Raw genomic sequence first — 25338 nt, 5'->3', positions numbered from 1 at the left:
GCAGCTTCGGCAGCAAGATCATTTTAATCGCATTTATCCGACCCATCCACGAGATTGTTAGGCCCTCCCATCTCTCCATTTCCAAGAAAAGTTCCCGTACCCTTGCAGGGAAATTGGCCGCATACAGGTCCTCAAATCGCTTAGTAATATTCACCCCTAAGTATTTGATACTTTTGGAGGCCCACCTAAAGGGGAAAGTGGCTCGCAACCCTGTTACTTGGTCCCTTGGTATGGAGATGTTCAACACCTCGGATTTCTCCATATTAACCTTAAATCCGGCCACCCAGCCAAAATCCCGCAATGCCGCCCCAATAATTGGAAGTGATGTGCCGGGGTCTGTTAAAGTAAGGAGAATATCATCCGCAAATAATAGCACCCGAGTTTCAGTGGTTCCCATCCTCAGTCCACGTATGTCAGGGTGTGATCTAATGTAAGCCGCCAAGGGCTCCACGACCAAGGCGAAAAGGAGTGGTGACAAGGCACATCCCTGTCTCGTCCCCCTCCGCAGCAAAAACGGTGTGGACTGGCTCCCATTGACCTTAACCGAGGCCGTGGGCGCTCGATATAGTAGATGTATCCAGTGCATGAACCCTTCCGGAATACCCACCCGCTTCAGGGTTGCAAACAAAAATGGCCAATGCACCCTGTCAAACGCCTTTTCTGCGTCTAATGAAAGGATACATAGTGGCTGCTGTTTTATATGTGCAAATTGGATGAGGTGGAGCGCCCTTCGAATATTATCAAATGTTTGACGCGCCCGCACGAACCCCGCTTGGTCTTCGTGGACTAATTGCGGCAAATACTGCTGCAGACGGGATGCCAGGATCGCAGTAAAGATTTTATAGTCCACCCCCAGAAGCGAGATTGGCCTGTAAGAGCCGCACAGCCGTGGATCTTTGCCTGGTTTGGGCAGGACTATAATATTCGCTTGATGCCAGGTCTCCGGAAGAGACCCTTGTTCTCCCAAATCATTAAACGCCTTCAGCAGCATCGGAGCTACCAGGGACCCAAAAGTCTTATAAAACTTGTTCGTAAATCCATCAGGTCCTGGTGCTTTATTGGGTGCTAGTTCCTTTATTGCCTGTAAGACCTCTACTAACTCAATTGGTCTGGAAAGTCTCAGCTTGGCACTCTCTGTAAGTGTGGGCAGTACATTCCTATCCAGGAAGGCCTCAATCTCAACTTCCTCTGGACTGATATCCGGAGTATAAAGTTTTTCATAGAAGCTCCTAAAGGCTTCTTGTATGGCCTGAGGATCCGCTATGCGGTCCCCCCTGTCATTTCTCAACTGAGTGACATGCGCTTTTTTTGCCTGTTGCTTTAATTTGTGTGCCAATACCCTGCTGGCCTTGTTGCCAAACTCAAAATGAGTCTGGCGTGTCCTCTGCAGTTGTTCAGATAAATCCGCCAATTGGAGCTCCCTAATCTCTTGCCTTATCTTATGCGCTTGGTCTAGCAGAGTTTGTGCTGGGCCTCCCTTACCCTGTCTACTTATTAATTTCTCCACCTGTGCCAATTGCTTGCGCCCTAACTCCTCTGCCCGATTTCTTTCCCGTCGCACATGTGCTTTCAAGGCAATAAAATGGCCTCTCATCACAGCCTTGAAGCCCTCCCATAGCACCCCAGGGGTCACCTCCCCATTATCGTTAAATTGGATATATTCTTTAATTATCTTCTCCAATTGAAGTACATGAGTCACCTCAGCCAGCAATGCATCATCCAAGCGCCACTGTGGGGCCTCCCTCCTCCCCTCTTGCATATGTAGGACAAGGGTGACCGGACTATGATCGGACCAGGTTCGCGGCTCTATGCATTGATCTTTAACCCTACCACTCGCCACAGCATCCCCCAGCCAAAAGTCAATACGAGAGAGGGAGTTATGAACTTGGGAGAAGCATGTGTAATCTCTTTGTGTTGGGTTGGCCTGTCTCCACAAGTCACTCAACTGCCACCTTGCTATAAATGTATGAAGTAGCTCCCGTCCCTGTTTAGCATATTGAATTGATGTAGAGGAGTTATCCAGCTGTGGGTTGGGAGTAACATTAAAGTCTCCTCCCACTAGCACGGCTCCCTCTCCATGTGCCAGCAATATCTGATCTAGTCGTTGAAAAAATTCCCCATGGTCTGCATTGGGCCCATAAACATTAACTATGGTGTAGGTCTGTGTTCCCAATTGGATAACTAATAAAATATAACGACCTTCCTTGTCTCTACTGATCTTTTTAATCTGCCATGGGTGGGAGTCATTAAGTGCTACCATGACCCCCCTACTTTTGGTGCCTGAATTATTCGATGCAAAGAACACATGCGGATACTGGCGATGCCTACATAGTCTCTCATGTTGCTTTTTTAAATGAGTCTCCTGAATCAGGGCTATGTCTATTTTTAAGCGGATCAGCTCCCTAAATAGGAGCTGTCGCTTCATTGGCACATTTAAACCTCTGACATTCAGGATCGCTAGTGTTACATCTTGCATTCCATCACCTCCCATGGGCGCCCTAAGCCAGCCCGGATATGGTCTCCCGCCTTGTCATCCCTTTGTTCCTCTCCTCTTTTCCATTTGCTCCCCCTCCCCCCCCCCCGCCCTGTCCCTCCCTCCCTTCCACCCCCCTCCCTCTATGTTCATATAGATCCTCTCTCATATATGAAAGAGTATCCCATAGAGGAAGTACCTCACCCCTCCACTCACCCTCTTAGTGCCATTGAACAACATAACAACTGTTCTCCCGCTATATATCAATCAAAACCATTACAAACCAGAACCAAATAGCTCTTGCAAGCCTTACATTCTGAACTTCCATTGGGCCCAGACCCAACACGTGTTACCACATCATTTATGCCCCCCTTACCCACAGTCATGTAAGGTGGCCAGCCGACTGCTGACGTTGCAATCTCTTCTGCCCCTTACCCACTCGCTGCCATTTCGAGTGAGATGCCAGGGCTCTATCACGTCTTGTTTTCCCCGGGGTCTCCGGCGGGCATTCTTGCTGTATTTCTGGGAGAACCGCTCTAGCTTCAGCTAGGGATCTTGCTTGGTGCATGCGGCCTTCCTTATAGAATGCTAGTGCAAAGGGATGCTTCCAGCGGTAGCGAATTCCAAGCTCCTGCAACTTCCTTGTTATCGGTTTCAGCTCCGCTCGCCGTTTTAAAGTGGCCAGTGCCAGGTCCTGGTAAATTTCAACCTGATGCGTGTCCCACTTGACACTTTGTAGGCTTCTAGCCGCCTGAAACACCTTCTCTTTTAATTTGTAATCCTGAAAGCAGGCTATGATGTCCTTAGGCAAGTTGTTCCGGGCTGGGCCCAGCGTTCTATGAGAGCGCTCAAGCACTACTGCAGTTGCTTCCACTGGGCTGCCAGCCTCTTTCAATATAGCACACACCACCTGCTGCACTACTGTCTCACAGTCGGCGTATTCCGGGGTTTCAGGAATACCCCTAAACCGCAAATTATGCCGCCGACTCCTGTTCTCTAGATCTTCCATCTTGTCAGTCAGCTGTTGCTGGCCCAGCCGGACGTCCACGATCGCTCGGTCTAGCGATCCCAGTTCTTCCGTATGTTCTTCCACTCGAGACTCCATCTCCTCCATCCGATTCCCCAGCTCTCTAATTTCACCGCGGAGATCGGAGCCTAGTGTCTCCAGCTCCGCCCGGACCGCCTTTACGTCTGCACGGATCTCCAGTAGCCATTCTTTTAGCTCTGCGAGCGGGTCCGCTACTGTCCGGTCTGGGTCCTCACCAAAGAGGCAGGGGCTCTGCTGCAAATCGCCGTCTGATTGTTTGCCAACCCGCTCGGGCTGGATTTCCAGGCCCGCCACGCGGTTAGCCGTCTTTCCGCCTTTAAAGCCAAATTGGCTGAGTTCTGGCTGCATATTTATCGCCGCCCGGAGTGCCACCGGTTCCGTGGGTGCTGCGAATCAAAATCGCACCGGGAGGACACGATCAGCGGGAAACTCACGGCTTTTTTTACTACGGTGAGCGGGGAGCTAGCTGTTTAGCCTCCATCTTTTTGGTGACGTCACTTCCTATCAAACGAATAGAAATTTGACAATGCAAATACAGAACAGAGACGGAAAAGAGTGAGAAGCGATTCTGGGGACGAATACACTTCTCCCATTGTGAGCCCCATCATGCACCAGCAAGCAGCAAGAACATCTAGACACTCAACCGAGCGTGACACATCTCTTTGAGCTAGCCAAGAACTCCAAACAAATTCTTTTTTAGAAGAACTTTGGAAGAAAGACACGAGATTCCAACCGCAGCGCCACTCATTCCATCCACAAGATCGCCATATACAAAGAGGAAGAGGCAGAGGAAGAGGAAGAACACAGAACATATACCCACAGAACCATCAATACAGACGCCACTTTCGACATCCATATCGGTAATAGAAGAAACAATACCCATTTTTAACCTTTCTCAATATATACCAACAGAAACAGAGGTTAGCATGCTCCAGAAGGGCTTATCTTTCGTGCCCACTAGTGGATACAATGCTTTAAATTTAATCGTAAGTTACAGATTATACAAGCATTCCCCAACAAGCTTAGTACAGCACAAGAGGTCCTCCAGTGGTAAAAAAACATTCCACCTGGATACCTCCTGGCCCCTCACACCCACTAATTGACGCATTCCATCAATGTGTAAATAGAGACCTTAAGAAGGTCGAGAGGAATACTAAGCCTCATTATTATAACACCACAATGTTAGAGCGCAGAGCTATCCAAGATCTCTCGACTAATACGTCTATAGTGATCAAACCGGTGGACAAAGGGGGAGGAATAGTAATTATGGATCGAGTCAAATATGTACAAGAAGTCCAGCGACAATTAGATGATCCAAACTTTTATATCCCCTTACAAGATGACCCTACAGGAGGAATCCAGAAAGACATAGACGAACTTATAAGTATTTCATCAAAAATGGGTTTCCTTACTGAAAAAGAAAGACAATTTTTACAGGTAAGACATCCCGTTATTCCGACCATTTACATACTGCCTAAAATACATATCTACTGAAAATCCACCAGGGAGACCCATTGTTTCAGGAAACGGCTCCATTCTAGAACCATTATCTATTTTTGTGGACTTCTTCTTACGACCTTTTGTGCCCATCATCCCGTCATATGTGCAAGATACCACTCACATGATCAATATCCTCGAACACTATGATGGCCCAATAACAGATACCATCATGGTAACTATGGACATTGAGTCTTTATACACGAATATTCCTCAACTTGAAGCACTAAATGTAATAGAAGAAATCTTACAAAAAAGGACTACTCATCGCAGAATACCTAATCATACTGATTTTGACCTACGCAACCATAGCGCTTACCAAAAACTATTTCCGCTTAATGACACTATTATCAACAAATCAAAGGCACTGCAATGGGCGCCAGCATGGCACCAGATCTAGCCAACCTGTATGTGGGTAAATTTGAAGAAAAATTCCTCGTCAATCATCCATTTGCACAGCATATTAAAATCTATCAACGCTATATAGATGATGTTTTTAATCTCTAGCAAAGCAATGAGGAAACTCTTCACTCGTTCCATCAATGGCTGAACAGACAAGATCCGAATCTCAAGTTCACTTTAGAATATGACAACAACAATATTCACTTTCTCGATATTTTGATTACCAAAACTGACTATTTTTTCAAAACAAACATCTACAGGAAACCCACAGACCGCAATATGTTCTTGCATTATTCGAGTTATCACAACCCCAGTTTGAAGAGTAATTTGCCTTTGAGTCAATTTCTCCACCTTCGACGTCTCTGCTCAGACTTCGACGATTTTCACCATCAAGCAAGGATTCTGAAAAATAGATTTTCAGCTAGGGGCTATCCATTACAACATATCAACAATGGTCTTAATCAGGCCATTGAGAAGACCGCACAGAATTACTGCAATCATCAGCAACGAAGGACCACCAGATATAGTGTGTACATTAAAACATTCTTTTTAGCCAAGCACATTTCACGATCAATTAGGAAACACTGCACATTTTAGAAGGACTAGAATGTTTTCAGAATAAGCAATTAGTTATTGCTTTACTCCAGAAATAAGAATTTGAAAGAACATCTTGTGTCTTCTACATTACCGGATGTCACTACAGTTCCACCACCACTTGGATTCCGAAAATGTGGGCACTGCAGCGTATGTATTCATTGCATCGAAACCACCAATTTTATTTCATCCAAAAACTAAGAAACCATTCAAATTAAACCATACCTCAGATTGCACCACTTCATCTGAAATCTATATTATTATTTGGCCCCTGTCCTATGTTATATGTTGGTAAAACCCTTAGAGCAGTAAGACCCGCATTATTGAACATAGGAGTTGCATTAAACGGAAGATTGAATCCGCTCCCCTTGTCGAACATTGGTATTCAGCAAATCATTCAATTTCAGATCTCAAATTCTTTGTCTTTAAAACCATGGTCAAGAAATGGAGAGGAGGTGACCTGGATAGACAATTGGTTACAGGAAGAACAGAAACTATTTTTGACCTTAATACTTTGACACCTGATGGACTAAACAATGAGATTGATTATCGGCCATTTTTATGAACATTTTTTCAATACACTCATATTTAAGGCATTCACCAGACAATCAGTATTGTGCTCTATCAGCATTTTCCGCCTTTTTACGTTGTTTTTTCTCTTTTTGATTTTTCATTTCCTATTTTATTATTATCATGATAATAATTAATGTTCATTTTTTTATATTCCCACCCTTTCCCCCCTTTTTTTTCGTTAATATCTATATATATATTTCTTCTATATTTAGATTTATTTGAGTCTTCAAATTTTCAATAAAATTGTTTATTAACAAACATCCTCCAGTTTCTGGTATCCTTGGTCGCTCTCCCACTTTCTGTAAACTATTGTCTTGTACAGTGGGGCGTTTGAGTTCTCTCCGCTCATTGGCGGATTTTCTCCAACAACAAGTCACTTAACCCTCCATTGCCCCGGTACAAAAAATGAGTACCTGAATATATGTAACCACTTTGAATGTAGTTGCAAAAACTCAGAAAGGCGGTATATCAAGTCCCATTTCCCTTTCCCTTTATTAGCACAAACATGTGGCAAATATGTATATATAAACATATATCTGATTTTAAAAACTACCTACAGTAGACTCGCCATGATTGACAGGTGACCAGAAAAAAAATTTTGGAAGACAAATTGCAAATGTGGATGATTACATAAAACAGTTAATGTTCCAAGGCCATAAAAACTTAAAATACCACAAACATATGTGTATGATAATAATATTTCAAAATAAGGTCATAAATAGCAAGTGTGAGAGTGAAGTTGAAACAAACTAACCCTAAATAATATCCCAGAAGGCACAGTGGAAGAGCTATGAGAAACAGAAAACTGGCTCACAATTTGGTAAAGTAAACCAAGCAATAAATAACCGTATCTATAATTTAATCGGGAATAATTAGACTGAACCACATTGTGCAAAAAAAATATATAAAGGAAAGAAGGAAGGCTGCTTACTGTATGGCACTCCAAACCGCAGGAGAAAATAATTGAAACGCGCTCCTTACAACCAACCATTTAAAGCGTATCGGTACTGATGCACGATACACCAGCAGCCATGAAATAATATTTATGAAGCGTATGCAAAAGACCAATAACATTAAGTGCAACCATGGGAAAAAAAACAGCAGTGATAACAAGAGTAGCATGTGAGCCATGGTGGAAACCACATTAGATAGTGAGTGCTGTGAAAATGGAAGGAAACAATGTATTCAATGGTAGACTGAATACAAGAAATTGAAACAATATGACAATATTGTAACTTCAAAAACCAAGAACCTAAAAGACTTCTAAGTAATGCATGACTAAAACCAATGTGACAAATTACAGAGGTTAGTGGTACGGTGTGTGAAAGCATGTAGTGAATTAGGGTGAGCGAGTAGATGATGAAGAATAGATTTGTAATATTCATCTTGCTATTATTTCTTGTGAATATTGGGTTCACTAGGATTCAGTGATGGTGACAGAAATTATTGTTCAGATGTGCCTTACGTCTGTCTTCAATTCCAGGTTAGACAGTGTCTAATAATAACAGGTATTTTTCTTATTAAGGGTCTGTAATAGTGACACTGCTAAGCACTTAGTAGTATTATGAAGTGCAGTGAATTGACTGCCTTGAATTGCATTGACTAAATGCAGTTATCTGCAACTAAAGCAAGCATCAATTCAACAATGATGGTGATAGAAATTATTGTACAGATGTGCCTTAACGTCTGTCTTTGATTCCAGGTTAAACAGTGACTAATAATATAACAGATATTTTCTTATTAAGGGACTGTAATAGTGACACTGTTAAGCACTTAGTAGTATTATGAAGTGCAGTGAATTGACTACCTTGAATTGCATCAACTAAATGCAGTTATCTGCAAATAAAGCAAGCCTCAATTTTGGATGCACACAATCGCAGTGTTATGACATGTGAACAACAGTTTTAGATGTATGCAGTCAGCAGTATTACGACATGCAATGAATAACTGCTTAGAGATTACATCAATTAAATGTGGTTGTCAGTAATGTTATGAAATCCAATGAATTGACTGCATAAAAACTACATCGGCTAAATGAATTGTCTACAGTTAAAGCGAATGACTTTTTGACATATAGCAATCAATAGTGTTTACATACAGCTCTACAATTAATAAAGCAAGCCTCAATTTTGGATGCAAGCAATCAGCAATGTTATGACTTATGAACAACAGTTTTAGATGTATGCGGTCAGCAGTATTACGACATGCAATGAATTGCTTAGAGATTTCATCAGTTAAATGTGGTTGTCAGTAATATTATGAAATCAGCAATATTACGACATGCAATGAATTAACTGCTTAGAGATTACATCAGTTAAATGCGGTTGTCAGTAATGTTATGAAATCCAATGAATTGACTGCATAAAAACTACATCGGCTAAATGAATTGTCTACAGTTAAAGCGAATGACTTTTTTGATATATATGCAATCAATAGTGTTGAAGTACAACCCTGCAATGACTGCCTAGAAATTACATCAGCTAAATGACTTATCTAAAGTTAAAGCAAATGACTTTTTGATATATATGCAATCAGTAGTGTTTAAGTACAACTCTACAATAGCTGCCTAGAAATTACATCAGCAGGTGCAGTAATCTGTAATTAGGCAAACAATAATTTATGGACATTCATAATCGGTAGCATCCAAGCCTAGCTCCAAGATAAAGAACAGTGCTAGACAGTACTGAATCTATGCTTCTGATGAAAGGCTAGCACTAGTAAATTCGATAGATATAAAGTGTAATTAAGCTAAATTATTATCTAGGATGGCTGCTACGAGGTCGCAACTAGGTGCCTAAGATAGAAACATCCAGTAACTGTTCAGGCTGTTTTTGACCTTTGTTACTCCGCAACTCGTTCTTCGGTACTTGCTCATTGTTCTTCATTGGTTCGGTGTTCCTGTCTCCCTTCTGAGTTCGCCTCACATTCCCTAGGTCGCCGCCGATTGAACTATATAACTCAGCTGCATTAACCTTTGTTGCTCCGCGCCTTTTTTTTCGGTGCTTCCTCAGCCATGCGACCCATCCAAAAAGGTTGCCACATGTTGTCTCCACTCCGTCATATTACTTGGTAGAATCGTTGTCCTAAACGGTAATAGTAGACCCAGTAGGAACAGATTTCGATCCGCTTTCCTGCGTGGTTGGTTATGGGTCACTAGATGATTTTCTGGTTATTTCCTCTATCTTTGGCAATAGAATGGGCATCAGTGAATCTTGGCTTAAGTTGAGGGGAGTGGATGTAATGGAGTCGGGTAACCGTCAAATGGGGCCGTTGAACAACGTGGCTATGGTCAGACACTCACGGTGTAAAAGGCCCGATAAGTATTCGCGAAGTTTCTTCACAGGACAGACGGACAAAGGCAATATACAGTCAGCTGCATCTGAAGGAGAGTTTCTCGATAAGGCTACAACATCTGATTCACTGAGCAGTCTGCCGTCAGCTCAGCCGGGAGCTCAGGTTATATTTGCTTCCAAGCAAAGTCCTGTTTTGTTTCCTTGTGGGTTTCCCTTGTTACCTTCACGGTTCAGAGAGCCAGTTGCTGCCAGCCAGCTGCTTCCTTGATTTCTTTGCTTCCATAGCCTAGCTGCTTTCTTTGATTACCTTGCTCCCGTGCAGCTGGGTGTGCTCTGTCTCTGCCTGCTTTTCCCTTCCCTTCCTGGCTGAGTTCTGGTAAGAACATTGTTTGTTTTCCCCTTTGTTTGCTTTAAACCTTTGATGCAGTGTAAGCCCTGCCTCTTTCTGATGTGTTTGGAAGCAGCCCTTATTTATTTATTTTATTGCATTGTATCCCACATTTTCCCACCTATTTGCGGGCTCAGTGTGGCTTACAATACATTGTAAATAATGGAAATACAGTTTATTACATTACGATTATGGGTTACATTGTGAAAAGTTAAGGAAGTCAGAGTCAGATCAATCACCTTTGGGGCGTAGAAACTATAGGATATGACGTTGGGGAATTAATAAGGTAATCAAATAATAGTAAGAGAGCGATGGGGTAAACAGTTTTTATCTGTGGGTAGATTGTTGAATGGGAGAGAGTACGGGGAAGTGGAGTATGTGAGGTTATGTCTTGAGGCATTGTTATGATGTATATGGGATTTATATGTTTTGATCCTTGCGGTATGTTTTTTCGAAGAGATAGTTCTTCAATCGTTTGCGGAAGTCTGTCAACTCATAAACCGCTCTCAGGCCGCGTGGCAGTGCATTCCAGAGTTGCGTGCTCTTGTAGGAGAAGGTTGATGATGTAGTGCTTTATACTTTATGCCTTTGCATTTAGGGAAGTGGAGGTTGAGGAAAGTTCTGGATGATTTTTTGGCGTTTCTGGGTGGCAGGTCTACCAAGTCAGACATGTATGCAGGGGCTTCACCGTGAATGATTTTGTGCACTAACGTGCATATTTTAAAGGCGACACGTTCCCTGAGTGGGAGCCAATGTAGTTTCTCACGTAATGGTGCTGCGCTTTCGTATTTTGGTTTTCCGAAGATGAGTCTGGCTGCTGTATTCTGGGCCGTCTGAAGTTTTCTCATGATTTGTTCTTTGCAAGCCTGCCGTATAGTGAGTTGGCAGTAATCCAGATGGCTTAATACGAGTGATTGTACCAGGTTGCGGAAGACAGATCTTGGAAAGAATGGTTTTATTCTTTTCAGCTTCCACATGGAGAAGAACATCTTTTTGTTGTGTTGTTCGCGGTGAGTCTCAAGTGTAAGGTGGCGGTCGATCGTGACTCCAAGGATTTTTAAATTTTCTGAAATTGGCAGGTTTAGTTTAGGTGTGTTGATGGCAGTAATTTTGTTGTATTGTATTGGGAGGTTAGTATGAGGCATTGAGTTTTTTCTGCGTTCAATTTCAGTCGGAATGCATCTGCCCAGGTGTTCATGATGTGTAGACTTTGGTTGATTTCGTAGGAGATTTCGTTGATGTTTTGTTTAAAAGGAATGTATATCGTTACATCATCGGCATATTTGTAAGGGTTGAGGTTATGGTTTGATAGAAGTTTTGCTAGTGGGGTCATCAGTAGGTTGAAAAATTGTTGGTGAGAGGGGAGATCCCTGCGGTACTCCGCAGTCAGGTGTCCATGCAGCAGATGTGGTTGAGTTTGATGTGACTTGGTATGAGCGTGAGGTTAAGAACCCCTTGAACCAATTTAGGACATTGCCTCCAATGCCGAAATATTCAAGAATGTGTAATAGAATTCCGTGGTCAACCATGTCAAAGGCACTTGACATGTCAAATTGTAGGAGGAGTATATTAGAGCCTGTTGCAATCCGTTGCTTAAATTTGGTCAGTAGGGTAGTTAGTACTGTCTCTGTGCTGTGATTCGAACGGAATCCTGATTGGGTGTCATGCAGTATTGAGAACTTGTCGAGATAATTTGTAAGTTGTTTGGTTACCACTCCTTCTGTTATTTGGTTATTAGTGGTATGGATGCAACTGGTCTGTAGTTAGTTATTTCATTAGCGTTTTTCTTTGTGTCTTTGGGTATTGGGGTGAGTAAGATTTTCCTTTGGGAAAAGTCCGTTTTGTAGCATGAAATTCAGGTGGTTTGTTAAGTCTAATATGAATTGTTGAGGAGCTGATTTCATAAGGTTGCTTGGGCAGATGTCTAGTTTGCATTGGGATTTGGCGAATCTTTTAAGCGTTTTAAAGATAAGGTCTTCTGGCAGTACTTCGAATTCGGTCCAGATCCTGTCTGCTGGGTATATTCCATTTTCAGGGTCTAGACAGTTCAGGAATGTGGTGTATTCGGTAGGGCTGGTAGGTATTTTAAGTCGTAGTTGTATGATTTTCTCTTGAAGTATTTCGCGAGGTCGTTGACCCCTGGTATTTCTTTGTTATTGTTTGTAACAAGTGTAGTGTCTAGCAGCTTATTTACAAGGTGGAAGAGTTTGTGCGTGTCTTTGTAGTTTGGTCAATCATAGTTTTATAGTGTAGTCTTTTAGTATGTTTTATGGTGTATTTGTATTTCCTCCGAAGTGATTTCCATGCATTCAGTGTGTGTCATCTTTCTTCTTGTTCCAAGCGCGTTCTAGTTTTATGACTTGCATTTTGAGTTCTTTCAGCTCTTCTGTGAACCATGGATTGATTTTTTCCTGTGCGATGTTCTGGTTTGGATTGGGGCAATTGTGTCTAATATTGTTTTACATATGTTATCCCATTCTTGGAGGAATTGTACGGTGTCTGTGTTTGCTGGCCATTCATTTTGGTAGACCTGTTGCCAGAATGTTGTAGGGTCTATTTTTCCTCTCGTAGTGTATGTTGTTCGTTCGTTTTGTTGACTTGCGTTTCTGTGTGTTTTTCGCCAGAGGAGGGAGACATGTGCTTTATAGTGGTCCATGGTGTGGGTATCCATCTTGTGTCTGTAAGTAGGATAGTTGAGTCTAGGTCGAATTTGTGTGTGATGATGTCTAGTGTGTGTCCTTTTTCGTGTGTTGGTTGGGTGTTTGGAGCGTGTAAGTCCCAGAGTTTCAGGAATTCTTTGCATTCTAGTGTGTTTTTTTGAAGTGTTGTCTTCAAGATGTAGGTTGATGTCTCCTATAATGAGGATATTGGAGCCTGCTTTAACTCTTTGCTGTGTATGTCTCCTGATTCTTGTGAGCATTCCTCCTTATCTGATTTGTGTATGTAAAGGCAGCTTTCCCTGTTTGCTTACTTTTCCCTTGTCTCTAGTGTCTGCTATTTGATTCTGTGGCACAGCCAGTGGCGTTCCTAGGGGGGGCAGTGGGTGCGGTCCGCCCCAGGTGCATGACGCTGGGGGGGTGCCGCGCGTTGCCTGTCCTCCGGTGGTTTCATGCTTCTTCTCTGCCCCAGAACAGGTTACTTCCTGTTCTGGGGCAGAGAAGAAGCATGGAACGAACGGAGGACAGGCGCGCGCGGCACCCCCCCCTCCCCCCAGCGGCGTGCACCCGGGGGGGGGTCTTTCACGGGGGGTGTCGCGCTGCATCCGGGGGAGGCGCTGCACTCGGGGGGGGGCGGGGCGCCTCGGCGATCCGCCCCGGGTGTCAGCCCCCCTAGGAACGCCACTGGGCACAGCCTTGTGTATTCCTATAAGTAGCTTCCCTTTACCCTTGAGTGCTGCATGGCCAGCCTTGTGTATTTTATGAGTGGCTTCCCTTTTCCCTTGAGTGCTATGTGGCACAGCCTAGTGTATTCCTATGAGTGGCTTCCCTTTTCCCTGAGTGCTGTATGATACAGCCTAGAGTGTATTCCTATAGTTGGCTCCCCTTTACCCTTGAGTGCTGTATGGTACAGCCTAGAGTGTTCCAATGAATGGCTTCCCTTTTCCCTTGAGTGCAGTGTGGCACAGCCTAGTGTATTTCTATGAGTGCCTTCCCTTTTCCCTGAGTGCTGTATGATATAGCCTAGAGTGTATTCCTATAGTTGGCTCCCCTTTTTCCTTGAGTGCCTAGTGGCACACCCTTGAGTATTCCTTTGAGTGGCTTCCCTTTCCCTGAGTGCTGTATGGTACAGCTTAGAGTGTTCCCTCATGAGTGGCTTCCCTTATTATTGAGTTCTGTATGGCACAGCTGTTCCTCTGTGTGGCCTTGTCTTGAGTTTTTCCTGTGTGCTTTCTGTTTGAGTTCTCTTTGTGAGGTTTCTGGTTGTGTTTGAGTGGATTGCTTATTCATTTAGCTGTGTCTACTAGCACAGTCTGTGCATCCTCTCTGTTTGGTTCTGTTTGTGCTTGAGTGGGTGGAGCTTCTGTTTAGCTGGGACTACTAGCCCAGCCCTGTGCTACCTCTCTATGTGATTTCTGTTGACTTGGTTAGGATTATTCATTCATTTATAGCTGTGGATCTAGCACAGGCCTGAGTGTCCTTTCTGTTTGGTTTCTGTTTGTGCTTGAGTGGGTGGTTCTTCTGTTAGCTGGGACTACTAGCCCAGCCTGTGCTACCTCTCTGTGTGATGTCTGTTTGACTTGGTTAGGACTATTCATTTATAGCTAGGGTTCTAAGCCCAGTCCTGTGCTGCCTTCCTGTGTGGTTTTCTTATCTTTTACTTGTGGTTTCTACCATGTGAGTCTAAGTGGGCTTGTCTTTTCCCCTTCAGTTTCTTTGTGCCTGTGTGTAGGGTCTTTTGACCGCTTGTTTGTGGCTCTGTTTAGTGCAGTGTGTGTGCACTGCTTGAGTAGTACTCCCTCTGGTATGATTCAGTTCCAGTTCAGCTGTGAGGCCCGTACACATGGACTCTGTATGAGTGGGTTCCGGTTCGGCCGTGAGGCCCGCCTGAGTGGTCTATCTCCCTTTTCTGGTGGTGCTTATTGCTTGTCTTGAGTGTACTGTCTATTTGCCATGTCTGGTATCCTGTGTGTATTCAGTGCCTGGTTTGCCTCTGCTCTGTGCCTCCCCAGACGACTTGTCTGCTGCGGTTTGGCTGCAGCCCAAGGGCTCACCATCCCGGGTTCCGTGACACAGTTGTGGACAGTCCTTGGCCTAGTGATGAGCCTGGTGGCATGCAGATGTGGGAGAGACCATCTGCTATGATGGAGAATGAGACTGGAGGCATTTTCTGACTGCTCCAGTGTCTGTCTGAAGATAACGTGCGCCTCTTATTTAACCATGGTTTGAGAATGTCTTATCTGAATAATTTTACATATACCCTGAGAGACTCAGATACAGCTGGGGCAGAAGGTTCAGATAGCTACTGTGGTGGATGGTGGACTATATTAGGCCTCTTCCGGACTGAGGCCTTGCCTCTGCATGTCAATAAGATTAGGTTAGGATTAGGGCTAGAATGTGTGCTAGAATGCCCAAGCAAATTAAGGCAAAGGCTTCCACATCTATGCTGCTAAATCCTGAAAGACTCCAAAAATCATCAGTCCTGCGCCCCAAGCCAGACACTAATATGCCACCTCATGCACTTGTGGTAAAGTTACTTCGATTTCAGGATGCTGACTGTATACTTAGATATGCACAGAAAGATAAATTTGCAGATTTGAAGAGGCGCAAATCAGATGGTTATGCTTGTGCTTACAAAATGGTTTCAAGATTTGGGTTTGGAAACTATTTGTAAGCGCAAGGAGCTGTGGACACATAAGAAAGAGCTTCAGGCTAAAGGCTTTCAATGGGGTTTGTGGTATCCAGCTAAGTTGGCGCTCACAGTGAACGGAAAGTGGAAATTCCTTCCTACCCTTAAATAGATTAAGGTGTTTGTGAAATCTCAGGAGAAGTTCCAGGTGGCCAGGGAGGCTCCTCTATCTGTGGTTAAAAAGCCCAGGAAGATGGCAGAAAATGCATTTGAAGCAATCTAGGACTCTTCCAACTAACTGGCATGACCTGGACAGAACAGGTCCATATAACAGAGACACTCCTCTGAGGAGGTGGTGGTGGACTCAGAATCTGACTCCTCAGAATCTCAGATGGAAGTCCTTGGAGACAGTCCCTCTAACCTTCCATCTGAGGGGTGTGCTCTAAATGCTTAATCTATTTTGAGTCACCCTACAGATGCTTAAGGTTCAAATGTGGACTCAATTCTACCTGTTGCAGACAATGTTGGGTTGTGCTCAGTGCTTTTTTGTAGAAAAAAAGGTGCCGGTACTCATTGTGGTGGGGTCACCACATATGGCTCCACCCCTATGATAGCCACACCCACATTGGCCACACCCCTTATAGCAGCCATGGCGCATATAAACAGACATCATTGAAAATATCTAGTATAGGAGCAAGAAATAACATGATTTTTTTCATTATAAATAATTTCTGTAAGCTGCTACAGCTCCAGTATACCCAGTGCAAAATAAGACAACAGATGTAAACACTAAAATGAAAATAAAATGATTTTTTCTACCTTTGTTGTCTGGTGACTTTGTTTTTCTATCCATATTGGTCCCAGCCTCTGATTCTGCTGCTCTCTATCTGTTCTCTTAACTCCATTTCTAGAGCTTCCTTTCCATTTATTTCTTTCCTTTCCTCTTCTTCATTTCTGCCCTACATCCATAGTAAAAGCTGGATCCTCCTCTGTGGATTGACTGGAGGAGGTACAACATGATCCAGCTTTTGCCTATTTTCCCATCCAAGTGCAGTTTTTCTCCTCTCTTCCTTTCCTCATCTCCATCCATGTGCATCTTCTTTTTTTCGTTTCCTCCGCTCCATCCATGTCCAGCATTTCTCCTCTCTCTTCCCTCCCTGTATCCATATAAAGAAATAATTCTCTCTCCCCTCTCCTCCATCCAAGTGCATTTCTCCTCTCTCCCCGCCAACCCTCCATCCATCCATCCATCCATCCATGTCAAGCAATTCCTCCTCTATCTCCTGCTCTCCTCTCCATCCATGTCCAGCATGTCTCCTCTCTCCCCTGCTCTCTCCTCCCATGTCCAGCGATTCTCCTCTGTCCCCTGTCCTCCCCTGCCATCCATGACCAGCCATTCTCCTCTGTCCCCTGTCCTCCCCTGCCATCCATGACCAGCCATTCTTCTCTGCCCCTGTCCTCCCCTGCCATCCCGTGACCAGCATTCTTCTCTGCCCCCTGTCCTCCCCTGCCATCTGTGACCACCATTCTTCTCTGCTCCGTCCTCCCCTGCCATCCGCGACCCATTCTTCTCTGCCCCCTGTCCTCCCCTGCCATCCGTGACCAGCCATTCTTCTGTACTTCCGTCCTCCTCCCTGCCATCCGTGACCACCATTCTTCTCTGCCCCCTGTCCTCCCCTGCCAGTCTGTGACCAGCCATTCTTTCCTGCTCCGTCCTCCCCTGCCATCCGCGACCCATTCTTCTCTCTCTGCCCCCTGTCCTCCCCTGCCATCCGTGACCAGCCATTCTTCTGTGCTCCGTCCTCCCCTGCCATCCGTGACCAGCTATTCTTCTCTGCCCCCCTGTCCTCCCCTGCCATCCGTGACCAGCCATTCTTCTCTGCCCCCAGTCCTCCCTGCCATCCGTGACCAGCCATTCTTCTCTGCTCCGTCCTCCCCTGCCATCCGTGACCAGCTATTCTTCTCTGCCCCCTGTCCTCCCCTGCCATCCGTGACCAACCATTCTTCTGTGCTCCGTCCTCCCCTGCCATCCGTGACCAGACATTCTTCTGTGCTCCGTCCCCCCCCTGCCATCTGTGACCAGCCATTCTTCCTCTGCTCCGTCCTCCCCTGCCATCCGCGACCCATTCTTCTCTGCCCCCTGTCCTCCCCTGCCATCCGTGACCAGCCATTCTTCTGTGCTCCGTCCTCCCCGGCCATCCGTGACCAGCCATTCTTCTCTGCCCCCGTCCTCCCCTGCCATCTGTGACCAGCCATTCTTCTCTGCTCCGTCCTCCCCTGCCATCCGTGACCATTCTTCTCTGCCCCCTGTCCTCCCCTGCCATCTGTGACCAGCCATTCTTCTCTGCTCCGTCCTCCCCCTGCCATCCGCGGCCCATTCTTCTCTGCCCCCTGTACCTCCCCTGCCATCCATGTCCACTGATTATCCTCTCTCCCCTCCCCTCTCCTTCATGTCCAGCAATTTTCCTCTTCCCTGCCCTCCCCTTCTTCTCCAGCCCCAGCATCAGACCCTCAGCCCCAAACCTCAGTGTCTGTCCTTGGTCCCTTTTTCTCCCAGCCACAGAGTCAGCTCTTCTCCCTAAATCAAGCTCCCTTCTCCCAGCCCCAGCAAAATACCCTTCTCTCTCCTCAACCCCTAGCACCCAGCATGTGCCCTGTTCTCCCATCCCCAGGGTCTGCCATTCATCCAACCCCCACATCAGACCTTCTCCCCACCCGACGTCGAGATCCAGCGCCCCTGCCCAGCTGCCCGCCCTCTTTGCTTCCCGACAGCCCTGCTTCCGGTCCAAACCTCCCCCCCCCCCCCCGTCAACGCGTTTCAATCTTTATTTATTTTTTTTACTTGCAGATCCAGCGCCGGCATTGTTGAGAGGACCAGGCTCGCCTCCTCATGCTTTCCTTCCCTTCGCTGTGCTGATTCGCTGCCTCTCAGTGTCCCGCCTTCCGGTGACGCGTTTCCTGTTTCCGCGAAGGCGGGACACTGAGAGGCAGCGATCGGAACAGCGAAGGGAAGGAAAACATGAGGAGGCGAGCCTGGTCCTCTCAACAACGCCGGCGCTGTGACTGCAAGTAAAAAAAATAAATAAAAGATTGAAACGCGTCGCGGGGGGGGGGGGGGGAGGTTTGGATCGGAAAGCAGGCCTGTCGGAAAGCAAAGAGGGCGGGCAGCTGGGGCAGGGGCGCTGGATCTCGACGGGCGGCAGGAACGCAAGTCAGGAACCCTAGGGAAAAAAGGTGCCGGTACACCGTACCAGCGCGTACCGGCACAAAAAAAGCACTGGTTGTGCTATAAACTAGGCCAGGAGTGGTATGAGGATTGAATGCTGAATGATAACACGATAAATGGGAGGCCCCTGGGGAGGAGAAGGTAAGTAATTGCTTATGAAACATAGTCATTTGGGGATATGAGGGGGTAACTTTGAGGGTTTGGGAGGGGGATGGGGATTGGGAGGTGGCAAAGAGGAGGGTGGTTATGGGGGGCAGGGACGGTTCCAGCTCCTCCCCAGCAATATCTAAAATCCTATCTAGGTGACATGTGAGGTCCACCACCTTTGCACCAGGTAAGCAAGTTACCAGGTAATCCACATGTCTACCAACCACCCAGCTATCTACAAGCCTAATAACTGAATCACTAACTACAACAGGTGTCCTAACCCTTCCCTCCTGGGCAGAAGCTCCTGGAGGCACATCCTCGATGTGAGAGGATATTGCATCCACTGGTGGCAGGTCCTGGCTACAGGATTACTATGAACTTCACCAGGGTGATGCCCTCCTTTTTGGAGACTTTCCTCCTCCAAGGCAGCACAGGGGCTGCTAGACTGGAGGTGGGACCTCTCTACCACATCCCTGTAGGCCTCCTCTATGTACCTCTCAGTCTTCCTCAGCTCCTCCAAGTCTGCTACTCTAGAGAACGGACTCATTCTGTGAGAGTTATTTGCATCGAGCACACATATATAATCTCTCATCAACTGGGAGAATTATACATGTGATACTCAGTGCAAAAGACTGGATAGCACCCCTCTTTTTTGGCTAAGATGTTATTGGCGTTTTGTTGGATAACAGGCTTCCCAGTAGCATGTATCAAGCACAGTTGGTTATTCTTCCAAACTAGAAAAAGGACCTTACCAATGTGCCAGTTACTGACCTATTGCACATTTAAATAGTAATATGAAGATTTTTGCAAGTTTTAGCTGGACATTTAGAACCCTTACTTCCAAAAATAATTCAGTGTGACCAATCAGGATTGTTAAGGGAGTGTGTTGGGGATAATATCTGGAGAGCAGTGAACCTTATTAATAAGATACAGTGGGATAAGATCAAGGCAATGTCTGTTGCCATTCACACAGAAAAAGCATTTCATACAGTGGAGTGGACTTTTAAAAACTTTATTTAGAGTCCTGGAGAAAACTGGATTGGAAGGCCTATTTGGACAGTGGGTGCAGGCCCTCTATGCTGTCCCCTCTAGTCAAATTGTGGTTAATGGGATTAGCTCTGCACAGTTTTCTCTGAGCAGGCTTTTTTTTCTGTAAACATATTTATTTATTAACTCTAAGGTGGATACACAGGGTGAATGCCAACAATATAACAGACTACAAACCTAAAAAAGAATACAAACCTGCACCCCTTCACCTGGGAAAATGAACAGAGGTCAGTCCAAGTAGTTCAGAAAAAAAAGCCACAAGTCCCAAAGAAAAAAAAAAGGACAGGACCAAATCAGGATCACCCCCTCCACTGCAGATAGGGCCTCCAAATCCTCTGAGAGTAGCCTATCCTGTTCTTGAGCAATCAACTTAGATATCATATAAAGAAAGTCAGTTTTAGCCAACTGCTGGACTTGTGTGGGAAGGTCCAATTGCCACCAAGTGGCGGCCAGGCAAACATGAGCTGCCATGATAACTGAAGTTAGCAAGCAATGTAAGTCCTCATCAAGACCAGGGGGTTGACCATTTAATAAGAAAATATGAACAGTCAGGGTTATATGCACAGAAAGCAGATCCTGCACAAATTGAGCTACTATTCCCCAATATTGCTGTGCCTTAGCACAGTCCCACCAAATATAGGCAAAAGCACCCTTCACCACACAGCCTCTCCAACGATGTCCAGTGCCGAACCCAAAAATTTGCTTATGGTGGGCTGGAGTATAGTACCACTGGAAAAGCATGCTGTATCCATATTCCTCAAAGTTAGAGGCAATAGAGATCTTCAGCAGCTTCCCATAAAGCGCCTCCCATTGCTTGGAATCTAAAGTATAGCCTAAAAATGCTTCCCAGCTCATAACAAAGGGCAGGGGGATGACTGAAGAGCAGGGCCTGATAAATAAGGGAAATAAGTCCCACTCCTGAAAGAAAAATCTTCAAAAGTCCTATATCTCCCCGTTCCAATCTGGGATCACTTTTTCATACATAAAATCACACAATTAACAAAAGTAAAAAGTAACCATGTGGATGCAGGTCATATTCATCTTGCAGTGCAGCAAAGAGAATAAAGTAACATCATCTGCCTAACACTCAAAGGCCCAGCCCACTATGAAAACACATTTGTAGTATCTTTTGGCACAAATCCCAGAGCTTACTATATGGGAGCAGCATAAAAATAACATTGATGGGGAAACAATGCCAAACGGAGTAAGCACTACACCCTAAGGATGCATGCAATTCCGTAAGTGGCCGTCTTAATTTGAGACTGCAAATCAGCAATGTCTGCTGGCAAAGAATGAAGGGACTGCCCTCCCATTAAAGCCTGCTCCAGCTGCACCCAACACTTATCAGGGAAGCCAGCCCACTCAAAGAGTTCTTTACGGTGTGCCGCATTGTAATAAGTCAAAATATCAGGCATTCCCATACCACCATGCCCATGGTCAACAAACATGCAACGCCTGCGGACTCTGAGGGTTTGTGCCACCAGATATAGGCAAACACTTTCCTCTGCAATTTATGCAAAAAGAGTTTAGGAAGTGGTAGGGGTAAACATGCAAAATAAAGAAATTGGGGTAACACCAATATTTTAACCGTGTTAACCCTTCCCACCCAGGATACTTGCAACCCCTCCCTGTTCTGTCCTTTGACAGCCTTGCCTGGTTGGGATAGGTTTCTGAAATATGTTAATGTTTTACTGTAGGTCACTGTAATGTTAAATAAGCAAGGCATTATGTGAAATGTAGTTCACAGGTAGTGCAGACCACACTTGCTTAAAAACTGTTATTATTGGAGGCTGTTGCCTAGCCCTTTTTTCTCAGCCTAGCTTGGCTCTGTCCTCATTGGTCTTCTTGGCCTCTTGTTCTTTGGGCTTGAGGGAGCCCCCCTCTCCTGTCCAGGTTCTCTCTCTGACTGACTTGGTAGCTGTATCCATCTTATTTCTGTCAGCACTTGTCCTAATAGGCTCCCTGGAGAGAACTGTAGGGCTATTTCCCTGTGAGTCTCACTCTGCTGGTCTCAGCCTGTGAATACAACTATATCAAGATGGGGTCTGTGAACTATGACCCTGTACTTCAGTGAGCAAGCAGATTCAACTTTCTGTTTGTGTCAGCTCTCTGCTTGTGGTAAATCACTGGCAGGCCTGGAAAAACTCAAGGACATGCAGTGGGCTACCTGCCCCCCCCCCCCCCCACACACACTTTTTACCTCGCTGATAAGGAAAAGAGAGTAAGACCATGGCGCCAGCAAGCCTGATGAGAGATAGGAATGCCCATCACAATGTAACAATTTGAAGGTCAAGAAAAGGTCGTTTCTTGCTCAGGGAAGGAGCTGGACAAGATCATGATTGGTTGCTGTCTGGTCACCTGAGGATCGGGGACTGAAGAGCGGGAACGAGAGGATAAGAGAAGGGTCTGGCAGAGGTTGTTAGGAAGTTTGCCACGAGTTCGCCTGGAAAAGGGGGTAGCTGGAAAGAAGACCAGCGAGACCTGAAGTGGTCCACAACCTTGTGAACTGTCTATCTGAAGAAAGTACCTGTTGGTCCAGCTGTACCAGCCAGAGTGACTGTAATCCTGCTTGCTGCAGAGAGCCTGGGCTATTCTCTAAGACTGAGTCGCTGTGGAAGATAGTTTGAGTCTAGGGGGAAAATCTGTGCCGACCTCATCTGAGAGACCACCCAAGAGTCAGCTCGGTGAGCATTACAGGGATTTATTTCCTATAAGTCTGGGATTAGTGAGTGGGTTCTTACCCCAGCAAAGGCGGGTTAGTTCAGAACTGTGGTCAGGAAGGTGTGCTGCTAACTGTATTACTTCATGACCTAGTCAGTTACAAATCAGGATTGTGTATAACCTAGTAACCGGTGATAACAGTGTTTTAGTTAGACAATACATTCTATAGTAGTCTTATCAGCATAAGGTCTCTATATTTGTACCTAAGCCCATAGGCGGTCGGTGGCCCAACTGTTTGGGGAGGCTAAAGGGGGTGGGGTTGGGGGCGGGGTTGATTCAAAGCATTACATCTTGAGGAAGGATAAAACTCAGCTGTGCCTCACTCACCTGGGGATATCTGCGTTTAATCGAAGTCAGTGCTCCTTCAGGTAATTTGGCCAATTCAGAATCTCGCACAGCATGTACTGTTGTGGCTCGTGGTTGATGTGTTAAAGCCTCCACCTGTAACACAAAGACAAATTCTACTGAAATATTTCTATTAAAATAACCTTACCCTAGGAAGGACTGCAAATTCTCTCCAAAAAGGGATTACAAAGGATTTCATGTAAAATCAGTGTTGTGTAATTAAATTCACAAATAATTATACTTTACTGGCTTTTATTACAACTGATGTTAAATCACAGATGAATGTATTTCCTATGGTAGGAACTACCTCAGGCTTTGTTCAATTGAGTATGCTGACCTTAAAAGTGACAATTCGATATGATGTCCAAGTCCGACTTTGGACGTTTTAGTAAAAACGTCCAAAATCAGCCACATATAATGGAAAGATATTATGGACATTTTTTCTATGTTCCAAAATCCTGGCGAAAAACGCCTAAAATAGAAATGTCCAAGATGAAGTAGAAAAAACGTTCTTTGAAACATCGACCGAAGAACGTCCATCGCGCAAATGGTCCCCCGAGTATTAAAACGTGCCTAGCTATGTTAGAACACGTCCCCTCTACCTGCGGAACCTCCATATAAGGCTCCGCACGTGTAAGAACGTTCATACACATGCTGAACGTCCATATATGGCACTGCACCTGTAAGGAACATCCATATTTGGCATTGCACACGTAAAGACTTTCATACATATGCGGAACGTTCATATATGGCATTGCACATATAAGGACTTCATACATGTGCTGAACATCCATATAAGGCGATGCACGTTTTAGAACGTTTATTCAGAGAGCTAAATGGCACTCTGGCGAGAGCCAAATTATAGCATTGCAGAAACTCTGCATTTGGTGCAGCTCTGCCTTAAGCACAAAAGGTGCCTATTTAAATACCACCACCATCTGCCCCCGAGGAACGTCTCTGTCAGGGCATGGACCCTAATAAGGGACACCTTGGCTAATGTCCCCCCCCCCCCCCCCCCCCCCCCCCCCCCCCCCCCCCCCATCAGTGTTATGTCTCTCTCCAATTTGGCTTGTTTGTGAAGGCAAGAAGGGCTGACTCCTGGTTTACAAACTTGTATCTTGAAGATGTTTCGGCATCAGAAGGGAACTCGAATCCCTAAGGCACCGGTACCAGCTCATCAGGAGGGAGAACCCTGAAAACATCCGGAGTGTGCGACGGCGCCTCAGGGTTTGAGGTAAGTATTACAAACAGAGCACCCGTATTTGTTTATGTATTTATTTATGAACATTTCCAGTACAAATTCACGTTAAATGTGGCTAATAAGCTAAAAGTAAGTCATAACCTTACATCGCATTCCTTTATTTCCTTGTCCCTTTTTGTACCTGTTTACTCTAACCTTACCTGACCCTTATTTTAAACTGTATTTGTTTAACATCTATCGGACTTGGCGATCGCCTTTACGGTATAATGTAAGCCACATTGAGCCTGCTAATGGGTGGGAAAATGTGGGATACAAATGCTACAAATAAATAAATAAATAACACCTCTGTCCCAGATCAAGGCCTGAAGTTGCAGCTACCCTCCCATGAGTGTGGCTGCAAATTCCAACTAACCGCCTTTTCTGGCATTACCTCTTCACAAATCCATATCTTCAATTTTAGGGGATCAGGGTGCCTCACTTCTGTATCCCCCTTTCTGGGGTGGATAATGTTTCATGGTATTCCTGCCTGAGGTCCTGCTATTAGTGAATGTGATAGCATGAATTTAAAGTAATTGAAACAAAATAGCCCCCCCCCCCCCCAAACCAAACAGATGGCCATACTGGGAATCCAACGATAGTCACAAACTCAAATCCAAACATGCTGCTGAGGAATAACTGGGCCCTGCTAACACATCCTATGTACTCCTTTTCAGACCAGCTTCCAGGGTTCCCTCTCATATCATCTCATGCATCTCACATTCCAGGCGTATACCCCAGGGCTCAGCACTGACCACACCTTTCCCCATCCCTGCCTCATGCCAGACAGCTCCTGCACTATGCAAGCCATGTTGGATATGCTGATTTCAAGGACAAACCTTTTACAAACACAGGGCAGCAGGAGCAGCAGCAGGCCCTGGTGGAGGAGGAGGCAATGGTGGCAGCAGCAAGGGAGCAGGAGGCTGCAGAGCAGCAGGCCCAGTTGAGGAGGAGGCAGTGGCGGAAGAGGAGCAGGAGGAGGTGGCAGCGGAAGAAGAGCAGGAGGTGGAGGCTGGGGAGCAGCAGCAGCAGCAGGAAACCCCAGCACAGGAGGCGGCAGC

The 25338-nt window shown here is 45.4% G+C and overlaps 1 protein-coding gene across 1 annotated transcript in view; it reads right to left on the bottom strand.

The window, feature by feature from the left end:
• The window catches only part of PNPLA7 (patatin like phospholipase domain containing 7), a 2530065-nt gene that overhangs the window by 892535 nt on the left and 1612192 nt on the right, over positions 1-25338 (bottom strand). The window contains exon 21 of the mRNA XM_030206608.1: positions 23023-23136. Coding sequence (XP_030062468.1) covers positions 23023-23136 — 114 coding nt within the window. The remainder of the gene's footprint in view (positions 1-23022; positions 23137-25338) is intronic.

The sequence above is a fragment of the Microcaecilia unicolor genome, chromosome 6, assembly GCF_901765095.1.
Source record: "Microcaecilia unicolor chromosome 6, aMicUni1.1, whole genome shotgun sequence".
In the NCBI taxonomy this organism is placed as follows: domain Eukaryota; kingdom Metazoa; phylum Chordata; class Amphibia; order Gymnophiona; family Siphonopidae; genus Microcaecilia; species Microcaecilia unicolor.
Note: the sequence above shows the minus strand (reverse complement) of the source record. Positions and strands in the feature narration are given on the sequence as shown.